At 51.7% G+C, this 12,755-nt stretch overlaps 4 protein-coding genes across 4 annotated transcripts; 2 read left to right on the top strand and 2 right to left on the bottom strand.

Moving 5' to 3' along the window:
• Positions 1-973: 973 nt before the first annotated feature.
• Positions 974-2,562, top strand: SPSK_04224 (uncharacterized protein; the record flags this gene model as incomplete). Its single annotated transcript, XM_016731035.1, has 2 exons — positions 974-1,771; positions 2,047-2,562. The coding sequence occupies 2 exons, from the start codon at positions 974-976 to the stop codon at positions 2,560-2,562; spliced, it is 1,314 nt and encodes a 437-aa protein (XP_016585938.1).
• A 2,020-nt stretch (positions 2,563-4,582) lies between these two features.
• On the top strand, positions 4,583-6,449 carry SPSK_04123 (uncharacterized protein; the record flags this gene model as incomplete). Its single annotated transcript, XM_016730934.1, has 5 exons — positions 4,583-4,837; positions 4,928-5,057; positions 5,122-5,285; positions 5,349-6,165; positions 6,220-6,449. 5 exons carry the CDS (start codon positions 4,583-4,585, stop codon positions 6,447-6,449), a joined length of 1,596 nt encoding a protein of 531 aa, XP_016585937.1.
• A 1,281-nt stretch (positions 6,450-7,730) lies between these two features.
• SPSK_04294 (translation initiation factor 5) lies at positions 7,731-9,107 on the bottom strand (the record flags this gene model as incomplete). Its single annotated transcript, XM_016731105.1, has 2 exons — positions 7,731-8,036; positions 8,106-9,107. The coding sequence occupies 2 exons, from the start codon at positions 9,105-9,107 to the stop codon at positions 7,731-7,733; spliced, it is 1,308 nt and encodes a 435-aa protein (XP_016585936.1).
• A 1,451-nt stretch (positions 9,108-10,558) lies between these two features.
• On the bottom strand, positions 10,559-12,417 carry SPSK_04125 (uncharacterized protein; the record flags this gene model as incomplete). The annotated part of the gene is made up of 4 exons (XM_016730936.1): positions 10,559-10,733; positions 10,801-11,545; positions 11,615-11,766; positions 11,804-12,417. 4 exons carry the CDS (start codon positions 12,415-12,417, stop codon positions 10,559-10,561), a joined length of 1,686 nt encoding a protein of 561 aa, XP_016585935.1.
• Between the last annotated feature and the right edge of the window lie 338 nt (positions 12,418-12,755).

The raw sequence follows: 12,755 nt of genomic DNA, 5'->3' as shown, positions 1-12,755 counted from the left end.
CGGATACGATGCCGCCTTGGAGAGTGCAGGCGTGGTAGCCTTGCGATGCTGGTTAGGTTGTATGAGCAACTTGTTGGCCGCTTTGGGCCTCCTAGCCGTGCCTTCCTGTCTTGTACCGAGCTGCCTTCGTCTACCATTTCTTCACTTTCCACTCCATTTTTACGCAGCACCCCAGCAATCATTAAACTGCCGTCTGCATTAATTTATTCTCTTGCCTCTCCACCCTTCACTCTCCATTCTTCACATCTACATCTGTGACAATGTGCTGGCCCTTTTCCGACGTTTACCTCGAGGAAGATCCCGACGAGCACTATCGAATGCGCCGTACCGGCATGTACCAGTACGATTGGAACGGCCAACAGTGGATGCTGAAGCAGACTTCGACCATTGTGAGTTTGCGGCTCTTTGCATCGTTTGTACTGATTTATATTCCTTCTCTACCTTGTTACCTTCTTCTGATATCGCATTCTTTTCTGTTGTTTCATTTCTACCCTTTGTCCCGTTTGCGCTCTGCAAATCTACCGTTCGTTTTCAAGCTGTGTATCTCCCTATGCGCCTCCGAAGCCGGCTGTCACATCTTCACAGTCCCATCACCAGGCCATCGACGACAGCTGTCAATGGAGAGGATTTGTCAATAGCCCTCTGGACTTGTGCAAGACTTTTTTGCCAGTTATGGGGAGAAGTGCGTATTCCTGCCTTCCCCGCTTCTGTCAACGATGTTGACGGTCGTTCTTCCCCTTTTTGTATTCAATCCTGCTCGTGCCTTCTCAATCTGATTTTCAAACTTCATATCTGGCCACCTTGCAGCATCAAAAGAGGTCATGTGCCTGTTTTCGGCCATGGAAAAATCTCTGCACTCTACCTCCCGGGTTTCTGTATCACGTCCTTATCACAGCGTCATTCACTTTCGGGCACAAGTCCCTTTCTTTTCATATCCCCCCTCCCTTTCCAAGTCTCCTCCCACCATACCAAAATGTCTTCATCACCGCCTGGGTCACCGACGCCAAGACGATACAAATCTCGAAGCCACCGCGTGTCGTTTGACATGGGCCTCATAAACCCCTCAAAAGCCCCTGGTTTCTTCACTCAACTTGCCGCTGCCACAGCGAACACACTCCCAGTTCAGCAGAAGTCCACTGCATCATCTCGCCACAGCCACCATCTCGGGGGCCACAGCAGCAGCCACAGATACGGTGCGTCGCATATGGATCGCCGTGCCCGCGTGGAAGACGTGGACGACGAGGACGACGACGCCAACTACCGTGCCCGCAGTAGCAGAGCTCGTGCTGGGACTGCATCGTCGTCATCAGGCTCTGCCGCAGCTACGGGCATGCCTCTTGGTGGCCCAGTCCTCGATCCATCTCTCCAAACGACCACAGCGTCGGCAGCGGCGGGCTTCCCCGAGAACGCCCCTGCTGGTGTTGGAGGTGCCCCTGGCTTCAACGGCATGAACCCGGCGGCTGGAGCGAATCACGTCTTCACCCATCTCAACAACGGTCTCCCTCAGCAGCCTTACAATATTCAAGCTTTCCCAACCTTACTCCCGTCAACGAACATGGCAGTCTCAGGCTACCCCTTTGGAGTTGGCACCACGCACGCTGTGAACGGTGTCGACCCGACGGCCGTCACTGGACTCAGCTTCCTGCCCGCCGTCCCTGATGCTACCAATGGTCCCATGATCCATACATATGTCCCTCGTCATGATGCGCCTGGCCAGAACATTGTCTACATACAGCAGCCAAACGGCCAGCAGCAGGCTATGTACACCACTGTCAGTGCCTCATCACCTCTCCTGCCTTCTTCGTCGATTTCGTACTCGCCGGCAGTTCCCCCTTGTTCTACATCCTGCCTCCAATACTATCCCCAGTTACAATATTATTTTGCAAGTGCTTCATTTTCTTTCATCTGGCACTCGTTTAATTCTGGGCTTGGGTCTCCTTTCTATTGTCTCTTTTTCGTTACATAATTTTGCGTTCATTTTTGTTTCCTTTTTTTAAATGAAAAATCTTTATCCACATCCTCGCTGACCATTCTTTCTACGTCTAGGCAAATGGTGTTCCCATTCAGATAGCTACAACGACCGCCCCCATAATGGCCTATCCGCAAACCGGCATGGGCCAACCCATGTACGTCCAGCAGCAGCCCGGCATGGCCTACGCTGTTGGTGCTGGCGGCATCGGTGGCATCGGTAGCAGCGGTACGCCCGTGGTCGTGATGCCCGGCGGCGTCCCAGGAGGTAATTACATTGTTGGTGGTGGTGGAGGCGGCCTTGGCGGCGGTGGTGGGTTCGGTGGTGTCGGGGGCATCCACCCCGAGCCCGCCATGGGCATCGGCCAGACCCCCAATGAAGTGCTCCAGGAACAACTTGAGTTTGCCTATGCCAACAATCTCTACGAACCTCAGGATTTTAAACCCGCCGACGACGACAAGTCGCGGTTCTACTGGCTGCGCGAGCTGGATGGCAACTGGACCCAGCGTAGCCGCGCTACCATTGACCATCTCGGCTGCCGCTGGTATATTACCGATGGCGGCGTCTTCTACGCCGTCCGGCTTCCCGATTAAAGGGACGATGGGGGAAATACCTCAGCAGTGTTTCTGTCGTCCAAGATTTTTTTAGAGTTTTTTTTTTCCAACTTTTTTCTGTGCAGATCGACATATAGGTCGACTGGGTTTGATTTTCTAATTTTACTTCCTCTTCTTTTATTTCTCATCGTATATGGGACAAGGCATGGGCAGTACGGCACGCGACAGAAACGGAAGCTATAACGACGACATGGACCACAAGATACTCTGAATGGGCGAGGCGATGCGGAGTTGTTGTTGCTATATGGATGCTATGGTATAGGCAAAGGATCATACGCAAGTGGTCAAGGACGGAGGAAGTAGTGGGAAAAAGAGGGGATAACGGGAACCTATTTGTTTACTTTCTTTTATTATTTTGGTCAAATACTGCTTACATATCTTCCGCTGATTTCTTTTGCATCGCTACTGTGTCAATCCCAGCAAGTAAACTATTATTTCGTACAAAACTCCATTTTGATGCCGAATCACATATGCGGGCCCAATTATATGTCACGCTGTGCACGCAGGATGTGACGCCAATAGACTTCCAACAGAATCACGAGAGACAATAGAGACAATGGAGGCAATAAAACCTCATTCATAATGATCGGCTGCATCTTTGAGCATCGAGTCAACAACTTCGTTTGCCTAGACTCGAGATGGGCAACATTGTCTTCTCAAAATCCAGAAGTAGGAAACAACGCGACGAAATATATGAAAATAACTGTGTTTTATTTTATTTTTTATTTTTTTCGAACAAAATGTGAGAGGAAAAAGAAAAAAAAAAACTTCTCAAGTCGCGGCTCCGAAACATACATACGCATTCATGATCTTAGGTTGCATAAGTAGAGAATTGTTTGCGTTCGCCACTGTCACCATTCACTAACAACATCTTTGTGTCGTGGTGCATCGCAGCAGAAAAATGGGCATCACCAAATCACCGGCACGACACAGCATCGTCCCTAACGATCTTGCTGCCCCATCTTGTGCAACCACCACGTCACTGCTCTTGCCTTTAAATTACCGTATCGGTCAAAGTAGCTTTGTATACAATAGAGCAAGAGCTCTCTGGAAGCAGGAACAATAGCAAAAGAGCCAACGAGAGGCATCGACAGGGCTCCTTCCCTCTGCGGTCAAGGACGTGCCTCGTTCCTTCCTCAACTTCTTCGAGGAGGCCTAAAATCCTGCCTGCCAGGAGAACCCTTCCAAATTATAAAATCCCCTCTGCTCCTCCTTCTCTTTCTTTACTTCTTTTCTTTTAATTCAGCCTCGCAACACAACCCAACTTTTAAATGTTCTGTGTTTCGCCTTCTTCGAAAGCTTGACAAAGCATCAAACCCCGAAAGATACACAGATACAGATATCTTTGTTTAGTCCTGATCTCTCAATCAGGATTATCCAACTCCAAAACTTCGACAGGCTCATCGGGCAGTCACTGGTTGGTTCCTTTTTTCTTTGATATCCTTGGCCGTCGCTCTGGATCCCCTCCCCCCTTCCAAGTCCCTACAAAGGCTTCAGAAAAAGAGACTTGCGAAACGACAAGCCGACGGAGAAGCAAGAGAAAGAAACAGAGCAAGAAAGAAAGAAAGAAACCAAGACAAAACAGCCAGCAAGGCGAAAGAAAAACAAGAGCAGCGCGAGAGGCAAAATCGTCATTTCGCATATTGGCCGTCATTCCTTCCTTCCCTTCACATCTTCCCATCGAGCGTTCTTGCATTCTTTGCCTTCCCAGATCCTTAAATCACCATGTTTCCTTGCCATTACTTGGCGGTGCCGAGGCTGCTTCCGGACTGCAAGACTCCAAGTCGCCTGCTATTCCTTCCTTTGCCGCCCCTGCCACTTCACGGAACCGACTTCTTCGTCGTGACCTCCCGTGTCCCCTTTGCCCTTTCCTCTCGATGGCTGACTTTGGCGCCTGCGTTGTCTTTTTGCAGTTCATTTCCAGATTTTGTTATTTATTTGCACATTTTATCCCATTATTGTAGCGCAACTTGGCTCTGTGGGACAGGAACTGGCCACAATGGCAGACCGTCACCATCAGAACGGGAAATGGGTTGGCGAGCGCCCTCATCCTTTTGCAGAGTGGGCCGCGGGCCGAAACCTGAAGACGAATCATCATCAGAAGAAGAAGAAGCAGTCAGTCACTGCTGAGACTTCGGCTGCCGAGCTTGCTTTTGCCATTCTACGCCAGAGTGGTCCCGGACCAGTCCAGCCTGCCCAGATGCCAGCTAAGACTAGCACTCAGAAGGGACAGAACACAGTTGCAGACCAAAAGGTAAGTTGCCATGGTTTCTTGAAATACGTACACATCGACCACCTTAGCTAAGAATCCGGGGACTTATACTGACAACATGTTTGCCATTAGCCCAATGTGCAGAGTAGCCAGGCTGCAACCGTCGAAAGCTCTCATGGTCAGGCCATTCCAGCCAAGCCCACCCCGGCGCAAAAAGAGAATGCGGAACAGAACATGCGCCATGGAGTTCAGTCAAACGGTTGTAAGTCGATCATTGATTCCACCCGAAAATAAAATTGACTGAAATTCTAACCGAGCATTTTAAGCTTTCCAAGTCGAGATCTCCGTACGCTCGCATCCATCTCGTGAAAACACGGGCTCGGTCCCTGGGAATGAGTCGAAACGAACATCCGATTCAGACTCCAACGACTACGAGTCCACCGACGAGTACAAACGTCACGACCGTCAGAAAGAGCGGAACGACGGCAACGTAAGTCGACAGAGACCTGAAGTTAGCCATTTATTCTAGATTTTGACCTCTAATTCCATTTAGAAGCACTCCTGCCGGCACAAGTGCCATTGTGATCGTCTGCCCGACCACCCGAAACCGAATCAGATGCAGGCTGTTCCAAGTAATGGCACCGCGACTATTGTCGGCTACCAGCAAATAAATCCGCAGTACGTTCAGACTATGCCAATGGCCTCGTTTCAGCCGCACGCAGCCCAGCATGATAGATTGTACTTCGATTATCATCCTCTCGGAGCGTATCGTGTCCCTTTCTATTACCCAGTCGGGAACATGGGCGTATTCCCATCGACCCAGCATGGAGGTGCCCGTTCAGATATCCGCTCGTCGTCTTATACCAATGGTTGGGATAGTCACTCCCGCCCCATACAGTCGCCTGAGCCTTCGGTGAGACCCCGTGAACCGTTCCCTAGAAGTGCGCAGGTCCCATTCAACGATGGTCCTCCCCGACGCTGCCGTTGCCCATCCCCATCTGATACTGTCCCGCTGAGATCGGCAATGAGAGGCGGCCGGGACTCCATGGTGAGCCAAGCGGCGCAGCGCAACATCGACCTTTCGCCGGATATGCCTGCTATCTCGACAATGGAAGCCACCACTATTGACGGTCGCAGCATGACCGATCCTACTTATCTACCATTCCCTCCTAGATTTCATTTCCCTGACAGCTTCTGGAAGTCTGAAACCAAAGACACTCAGAACATCTCCCACCGCCATTTGCCTTTTGAGCCTGGGTTTACCTCGACCCCGGAATTTTGGAGAGCGGAACAGAGTGATCTGAACGAAGCAAGTGGGAGAGACATGAATTTCCGCCCTGCTACGGCCGACCACCGCAGTCCCAAGAAAGGTAAAGTATCATGACCACGATTTTGTGATTACTTTTCTGTTTTCTTCTACTTAGGGTATGAGCTAATGGTTCCTGCAGTGAGAAAGCCCGAATTCTGCATTCCAGGTGCGTGGATTGAGGGCTCGGAGACATCGTCTATGCAGTCCGACTGTACCAACCAACACGCCAGCCACGATTGTCCCAATACCTGGGCCGATATGTCCGTGACTTACAGCTATGCTCCGCTTCCGGATGTTCCTGACCCCCTCATGGGTCGACGGGCATCTTCGCATATTTCCTGGTAGAACCCAGGAGTCTTTTGGCGACAGGGACTCGACATCAGCAGGTGACATTTAGAAGCTGTTTTCGATTTCGTCTTTCATGTTTGTCTTTTTGCTGAAGTTTCCTTATTTTCCTCTGACTCAATTTGTCTTTTTGACTTTTTGTCTTGTATTTTTTATATTGTTTCTTGATTTTTCTATATTGCTCTTTTCTTTTCTACATTACTGTATCTGTCACCAACTATTGTTCTTCAATCCACTTTCCTACAGCTAGTTGTTTTATTTCTTGTCGTTACAAGACCCTTCTTGATGGATTGAAGACATGAGAGAGAGTTTTGGCGGAGGACGCTAGTGAGGCATGCCGGCAACGCACGCCGGCGAAGGAAGCATGGAACGGAAGAAAAATCCGGCAAGGAAAAGCCGCTCACAACGATTGGGTTACTTTTGGGGTGGAGAGAGATGTGCCATCACGACACGATGATGTACACACTTGTCGGACCGCCGTGTCTGATCTTTTAGTCACTATCCTGTCAATCCCTTCTCTTTACTAATGTGGGAGCACAAGACAATCATTTTGTCTTGCGAACAGGTCGCTTTATGTCCGGTGGATGTTATTGTTAATTCTCATAATTATATTTTTAAGTCCAAGCTATTTTATCACCTCAAGGCATATATTGGCAGTGCTCGAAACGTGAAACATTGAAACAGATTACTACCAAACAGAATCATACCCGGTGACCTCGACTAAGTGTGTAAGAAGAAGAAGCGAATGCGAAAAAGCTTAGTTCCTGATTGTCATGGTTCTTACAAAGAATATGAAATTTAAACTTTCTTTTGTCCATTTTGTTTGCTTTTCCATATTGCGGGAAGCACAGCACAATATAATAATCCGGGCGACATATCTACAAATCAAAGTACAAATCATGTACGCGGAGGAGATTTTTTTTTTTTTGATAGGAACACAAAAGTAGACAAGTTGTCACACAAGCAATAGCACAAGACCCACTGCCGCGAACCCGAGGGGAAAGCCTCGTGCGCCAGAAGGATGTATAAAGCAGAGGCGATGAAACCACAGTACATTTCCATTGTCCATTTTCGTTTTGTAAATAATCCATGCCGCCATCATGTGTCCATACTGTCATGTATGCAGTTATTTTTCTTTCTTTCTTCTTTTATTTCATGACAATTGTTATTTTCCATAAGCATCGTTCAATTTTGGGGGAGATTGTTTGCTTCCAGAGCTACCCAGTCTTCGAATGTCACAGAGGTACGCCGAGAGGGGATGAATGTGAGGGGAGGACAATTTTACTCGTCATCCTCCTCGTCCTCGTCCTCTTCGTCGGAGTCCTCCTCCTCGGCCTCGGCCAGCCAAGTCAGGAAAGGCTCGGCAGCCTTGCGGACCTTCTTGGATACGGACAGGTCCGTGTACTTGCGGCTGGCCTTGGTGCCCCACTTGTTGACGACCTCCTCAGAGATGAGGTCGGCGTTGTAGTAGAGGTGCAGGATCTTGACCACCTTGTCCACCATGTCCGGGTGGTCCTTGATCAGGAGACCAATGAGGCGCTCGGTACCGCCCAGCAGGGCCTTTTCGTGGCGCTCAGAGGTGACGATCTGGATTATTGTCAGTTACGAAGTTTATGAGGCAAGGAGCAAAAGATACCAGTGGAATGTGGAATTTACCTTCTTCAGCATGCCGGCACGCTTGGGAATCTGGGCCAGGATGTTCTCGTTGAAGAGAGTCTGGACCAGGACCAGAACAGTGCGGTGCTTGGACTCGATGCCCAGGTCGCGGGCCTTGAGGTAGATGTCGACGTCATCGACCTTGTCGATGCTGCCCTTCTCCTCGGCCTGCTCATGGATCCACTCGCCGAGCTGGTCGTAGATGGTGTTGCCACCGCCCTCGCCGTCCTCGTCGTCGTCGTCGCCGCCGTTAAGCATCATTTTCTGCTTGAAGTCGTCGGGCAGGGCCTTGGCACGGGCCTTGATGGCCTCCTCAGTCATGTCGACGTTCCACTCGACATTCTTGGGTTCCACGGATTCGGTGACGTTGCCAACCGCAGGCGAGGCAGTCGCCTCGTCGTCGGTGCCGGCCGGGACGCCGTTGTTGTCCTTGTCGCCGCTGTCCTTGCCGGAGCCCGAGTTGTCTTCGCCACTGCCGGCGGCGTCGCCGTTCTCCTTGCCCGCCGTGCCGTTCTGCTTGGCCTTGCGGGCGGCCTTGCGCTCGGCCTTGTCCTTCTTGCCCTTCTTGGGAGCATTCTTGATAATGTAGCCACTCAGCTTGAGACGCAGGTCGACATCGGAGCGCTGGCCGCAGGCCTTGCAATCGAGCGTGATGTGGCCGTCCTTGATCTGGACCACGGTCTCGGGGTTCTGGCACTTCTTGCAGAGCACAAACTTGGTGATGAAGCCGTCGAGGTAGTCCTGGAGCTTGGCGGCCTCGTGGGCGCCGTTGATGATCCAGCGGTCGTCAGGCGGGTCAATGTTGGTCTGGGCGCCAAGCTCAAAGCCAAAGTACTTGATAAGGTAGGCGCCCGGGCGGGCGAGCTGCTGGGCGACCTGGCTCAGGTTCGGCACGACGGTCTTGATACCGTTGCCCTTGCCCTCGATCTTGGTCTGGATACGCTCCATCTTGTAGCGATAGAAGACGTCCGTGACATCACGGCGAACGTTGATGAGACTCATGATGGCGGTTTGTTGCGTGTTGTTATGCAAAGAATGCGGAAAAAGAGTGCGAGTGGATGGAAGGACGGACGGGCGTCGCAAAGAATGACGATGGCGTGGTTGGGCTTGTCGTTTTAAGGAGAAGCGTGGGCTGCTGAATGCATAGGGGCACGAAAAAGAATGAATGAAGCCGGAGGACAGGGTCGTCAGAACCGTACCGAGCGTTGCATGAACATAAGGGAAAACTGAAGGTCGTTTCTAAGAGACGGAGGCATGAACGCGAAAAATATGCGTGCTAGTCGAGAAGACGAGATTCAACCGTGGGGGCCTTGACTGGTGCTACAAGGTTTTCGCGGTATGCGAAAGGACTGCAGCCAAATAGGAGGTGAGTGAGGAGACTCGGAGATCTTGTCGTGCTGATACATAAACAAGACTTGTGTCCTGTATCTGGGTTATGTGTGTTCGGGAAAGGGATGAGAAGGTCGGTTGTGGGAAGAGAAAAAAGGGCCGTCGGAACGCTCAAATCTTTGTCGTTTTCTTTGTCGAGAGGGACAACCAAAAGCGCCAAAGTCAAGAGAATTAGAGGTCGTCGACGGGTAATCGAAGACGAGATGCTACCAAGACGTTGCAATCGGAGTCGAGAGAATCGAGCAGCGTACAAAAGGAGCCGAGCAGAGCGCGTCGTTGGAGTAGGAAAGGAGGCGAAAAGGCTGACAAAAAGACAGATCGCGATGTTTTCGAGTGTGGAGATAGAAAAGAGCCGCGCACGTCACAGGCGGGGGTGTAAGATGCAGAAAGTTTGTCGTGCAGCGAGAGCCGGATTGCACGGAAAGCTGAATACGGGGTGGTTGTGTATGCGAGTCGTTGCTGTTGAGCAAAAAAAAGAGTCAGAGGTTGAGAGGGCGGGTTTATGAGAGAGGAAGAGATTTTGCGGAGTGGGAATAAAGGAGACGATGGCGATGGCACTTGTATTTCAACCGTACTGCTGGAGTTTGGTATGGTTCGGTTGTCAGATTTGGCAGGCACTTGAGAAAAAAAAAAGATTTAGCCCCTCGCCTAACTGCCTGAGTGGCTCTTTCCTCTTGCCTCTTTCGCCGCTACGGGGTTTTAATTGCAGAGAGGGGCAAAATCTGGATTTAGTCGGCCTTAAGAGTCACGTGCAGCGGCTCCTGGCGGCTGGCTCCTGGCATATTGTACCAACCAAACAGCAATAGAGTCGCCGTCACGTTGAGTCCAGTGCATCTCTCACAGCGAGTCGCCCAGTGAGTTTGTTACGGACCCAAAGGAATGTTGGGCGCGCCTTCCCTTTCACGGCATTGGGCTGCGATTAACTAGATTCAGCGACACGATGACGCGGGGCAGGAGCGACCCATTCACATGAGCGCCCGGGAGAGCACATTCATTGTCTTTAGGCTGTTGCTAATTGATGGAAATCCACGGAGTTGTCTTTTTGCTGTAGATAATACTCTGTATTAGGATACCTCTGCAAGCGGTACAAACTGCAACAAGCACCTTTGCGCGAGTGGCCGAGACGAAATCAGCTGGTCCGACATCTCCATGGCTTCGGGCGTCATGGATATCTCGGGCGCTGTGGCAAAGCGCGAGTAGATGTCGCGCATAAGAATCTTCATTTCGACGAGAGCGAGGCTATGCGGTAGGTTAGTATGCCCGTCCACTATTGTCCGAGTAAAATGGAGTGCCGTCGCCAACTTACTGCTTGCCAATGCAGCCGCGACCGCCGCTGGCAAAGGCAAAGAAGGACCGCTTTCGATCTGCGTCACCGTCAGAGGCCAACCAGCGGTCGGGGTTGAATGAATCTGGGTCCGGGAAAACGGCGGCATCCATGCGGTGGACCGAGTAGGCTTGGCTGCTGACGACGGTGCCGGCAGGCAAAAAGAACCCATCAATGACGCGCCCGTCAGCTTGCTGCTCTCCGCGCGCAGCCGACCGGCCCCAAGTCTGTCCTGGGACGACGCGCGGTAGTGACATGGGAATGGCCGGGAAGCACCGCAGGCCCTCCATGATAACGGCGTCTAAGAATGGTAGCCGGTCAAAGGGAAGCGCGTCGGCACCCTTGGCTTCGTTTTCGACAAGCTCCCGGCGCAGCCGCTCTTGAAAGTGGAGAGACCGCGGTGTCGACAGCTCCCACATTAAAAAGCAAAGAGCATCGCCAGTCGTGTCGATCCCGGCCGCCATATGGTCGAGACTCTCGGCCGCTGTGTCGAGGGCGTCGAAGCTGCCAGCGGCAGGCCTGGCTTCCTCGTCTGTGGAGCCTTGCGCATTGAGCTGCTGCTTCTCGTGCATCCGAGCAAGCAGCGTAAAGTGGGCTGCGTCAGACTTGGCGGCAGTCTCGAGGACAAAATCGTCAGCCAGCGGCGTCTCACGGGGCTTAGCAAACCAAGTGAGGACGGGGTTGATGATGGCGTAAAAGGACGGACTGTAGAAGCTGACCAGTCGGTCTGGGTGCGGCGCACATTCGTTAGTCACACTCGGGTTACGTCTTTGATGGCGGAACGTTCATATCATACTCTGAATGCTGTCGTCAAACGTCACTTCCCGCATGATCTCAGCGTCAGATTCCTTGCGAAGTGAGTCGGAACCGTAGGGGTGGAAGAGATGGTGCGTAACACAGTCAAATGCATAAGCGTGAAGGGCTGCTTTGTTAGCGGAATTGCACGACCTGGAGGTACCGTTTTGACTGTCGTCTCAAAACTGACCGAGCTTCAGGGAAAGTCAGCAGTGTCTTCAGTATTTCAGTTTTCCGTGACCAGATATTGCAGCCACGTACGTAAATATCCAGAACACCCCCGGCAGCATTCTTGCACAGCTCTGTAAAATGCTGTGCCCGCTCCTCAATGCCAGCCAGTGCTGGGCCACGCATAATGTTGCTGTTTGCGTATCGGTCAGCCAGGATCCGGCGACGACGAGCGTGTGTCTCTTTGTCCAGTGTGGTGAACATGGTGCGCCGCCCGTACACCGTGAAAAGGTCGTAGAAGTCGGTCTTATCGTAGCCGCTGCCGGCCGAGTTGTAGATCTCCTTGACAGCCGCTGCTGAGGCAAACGAGACTTCATCCGGAGCCAGACGCACCACAGGACCATAACGCTGGTGGAGCGCGTGCACATAACGGGTGCGGCCACATCGAAGCTCGTGCCATCGTAAAATAGCAGATGTGAAGAGGGAGAGAGGCGGTCCTGGCACGCGCCGCAGTGGTGAGCGGACCGCTCGGATAACGGTGTAGCAAAGAGGGAGCACGACGAAGAGTAAAGCGGCACATTGGAGCATGGACATCGAGGTGGCTGCCTCAAGTAGTGACTGCGGAAGGACCGCCATGGTGAAGGGATGCTGTGGCTCTGTCAGTTTCTGGAGGCCGAGGTTGAACTCTTAGGTAAGGCAACAATGGCACAAATTATAGAGACGACAGTGAGGAAGAAATGACAAGAGCACACAAATTGAAATAAGCAAAATGAGTCGGCAATAATCTGTACTGGAAGCATACGCTAACACGGACGCTGCTGATGGTTGAACGCTGTCACCTCTGACTTGCAGACGCCGTCTGCTGTCCGAAGTGTGCCTCGTCAAGCGTCTTGTTACATACCAGACGGAGGGGCTTTCTGTGCGGAGAACACTAACTGCGAATAGCAGGTGCTTGCAACTCGAGCTGTTGGGAT

This window comes from Sporothrix schenckii (assembly GCF_000961545.1).
Source record: "Sporothrix schenckii 1099-18 chromosome Unknown Cont47, whole genome shotgun sequence".
NCBI lineage: Eukaryota > Fungi > Ascomycota > Sordariomycetes > Ophiostomatales > Ophiostomataceae > Sporothrix > Sporothrix schenckii.
Note: the sequence above shows the minus strand (reverse complement) of the source record. Positions and strands in the feature narration are given on the sequence as shown.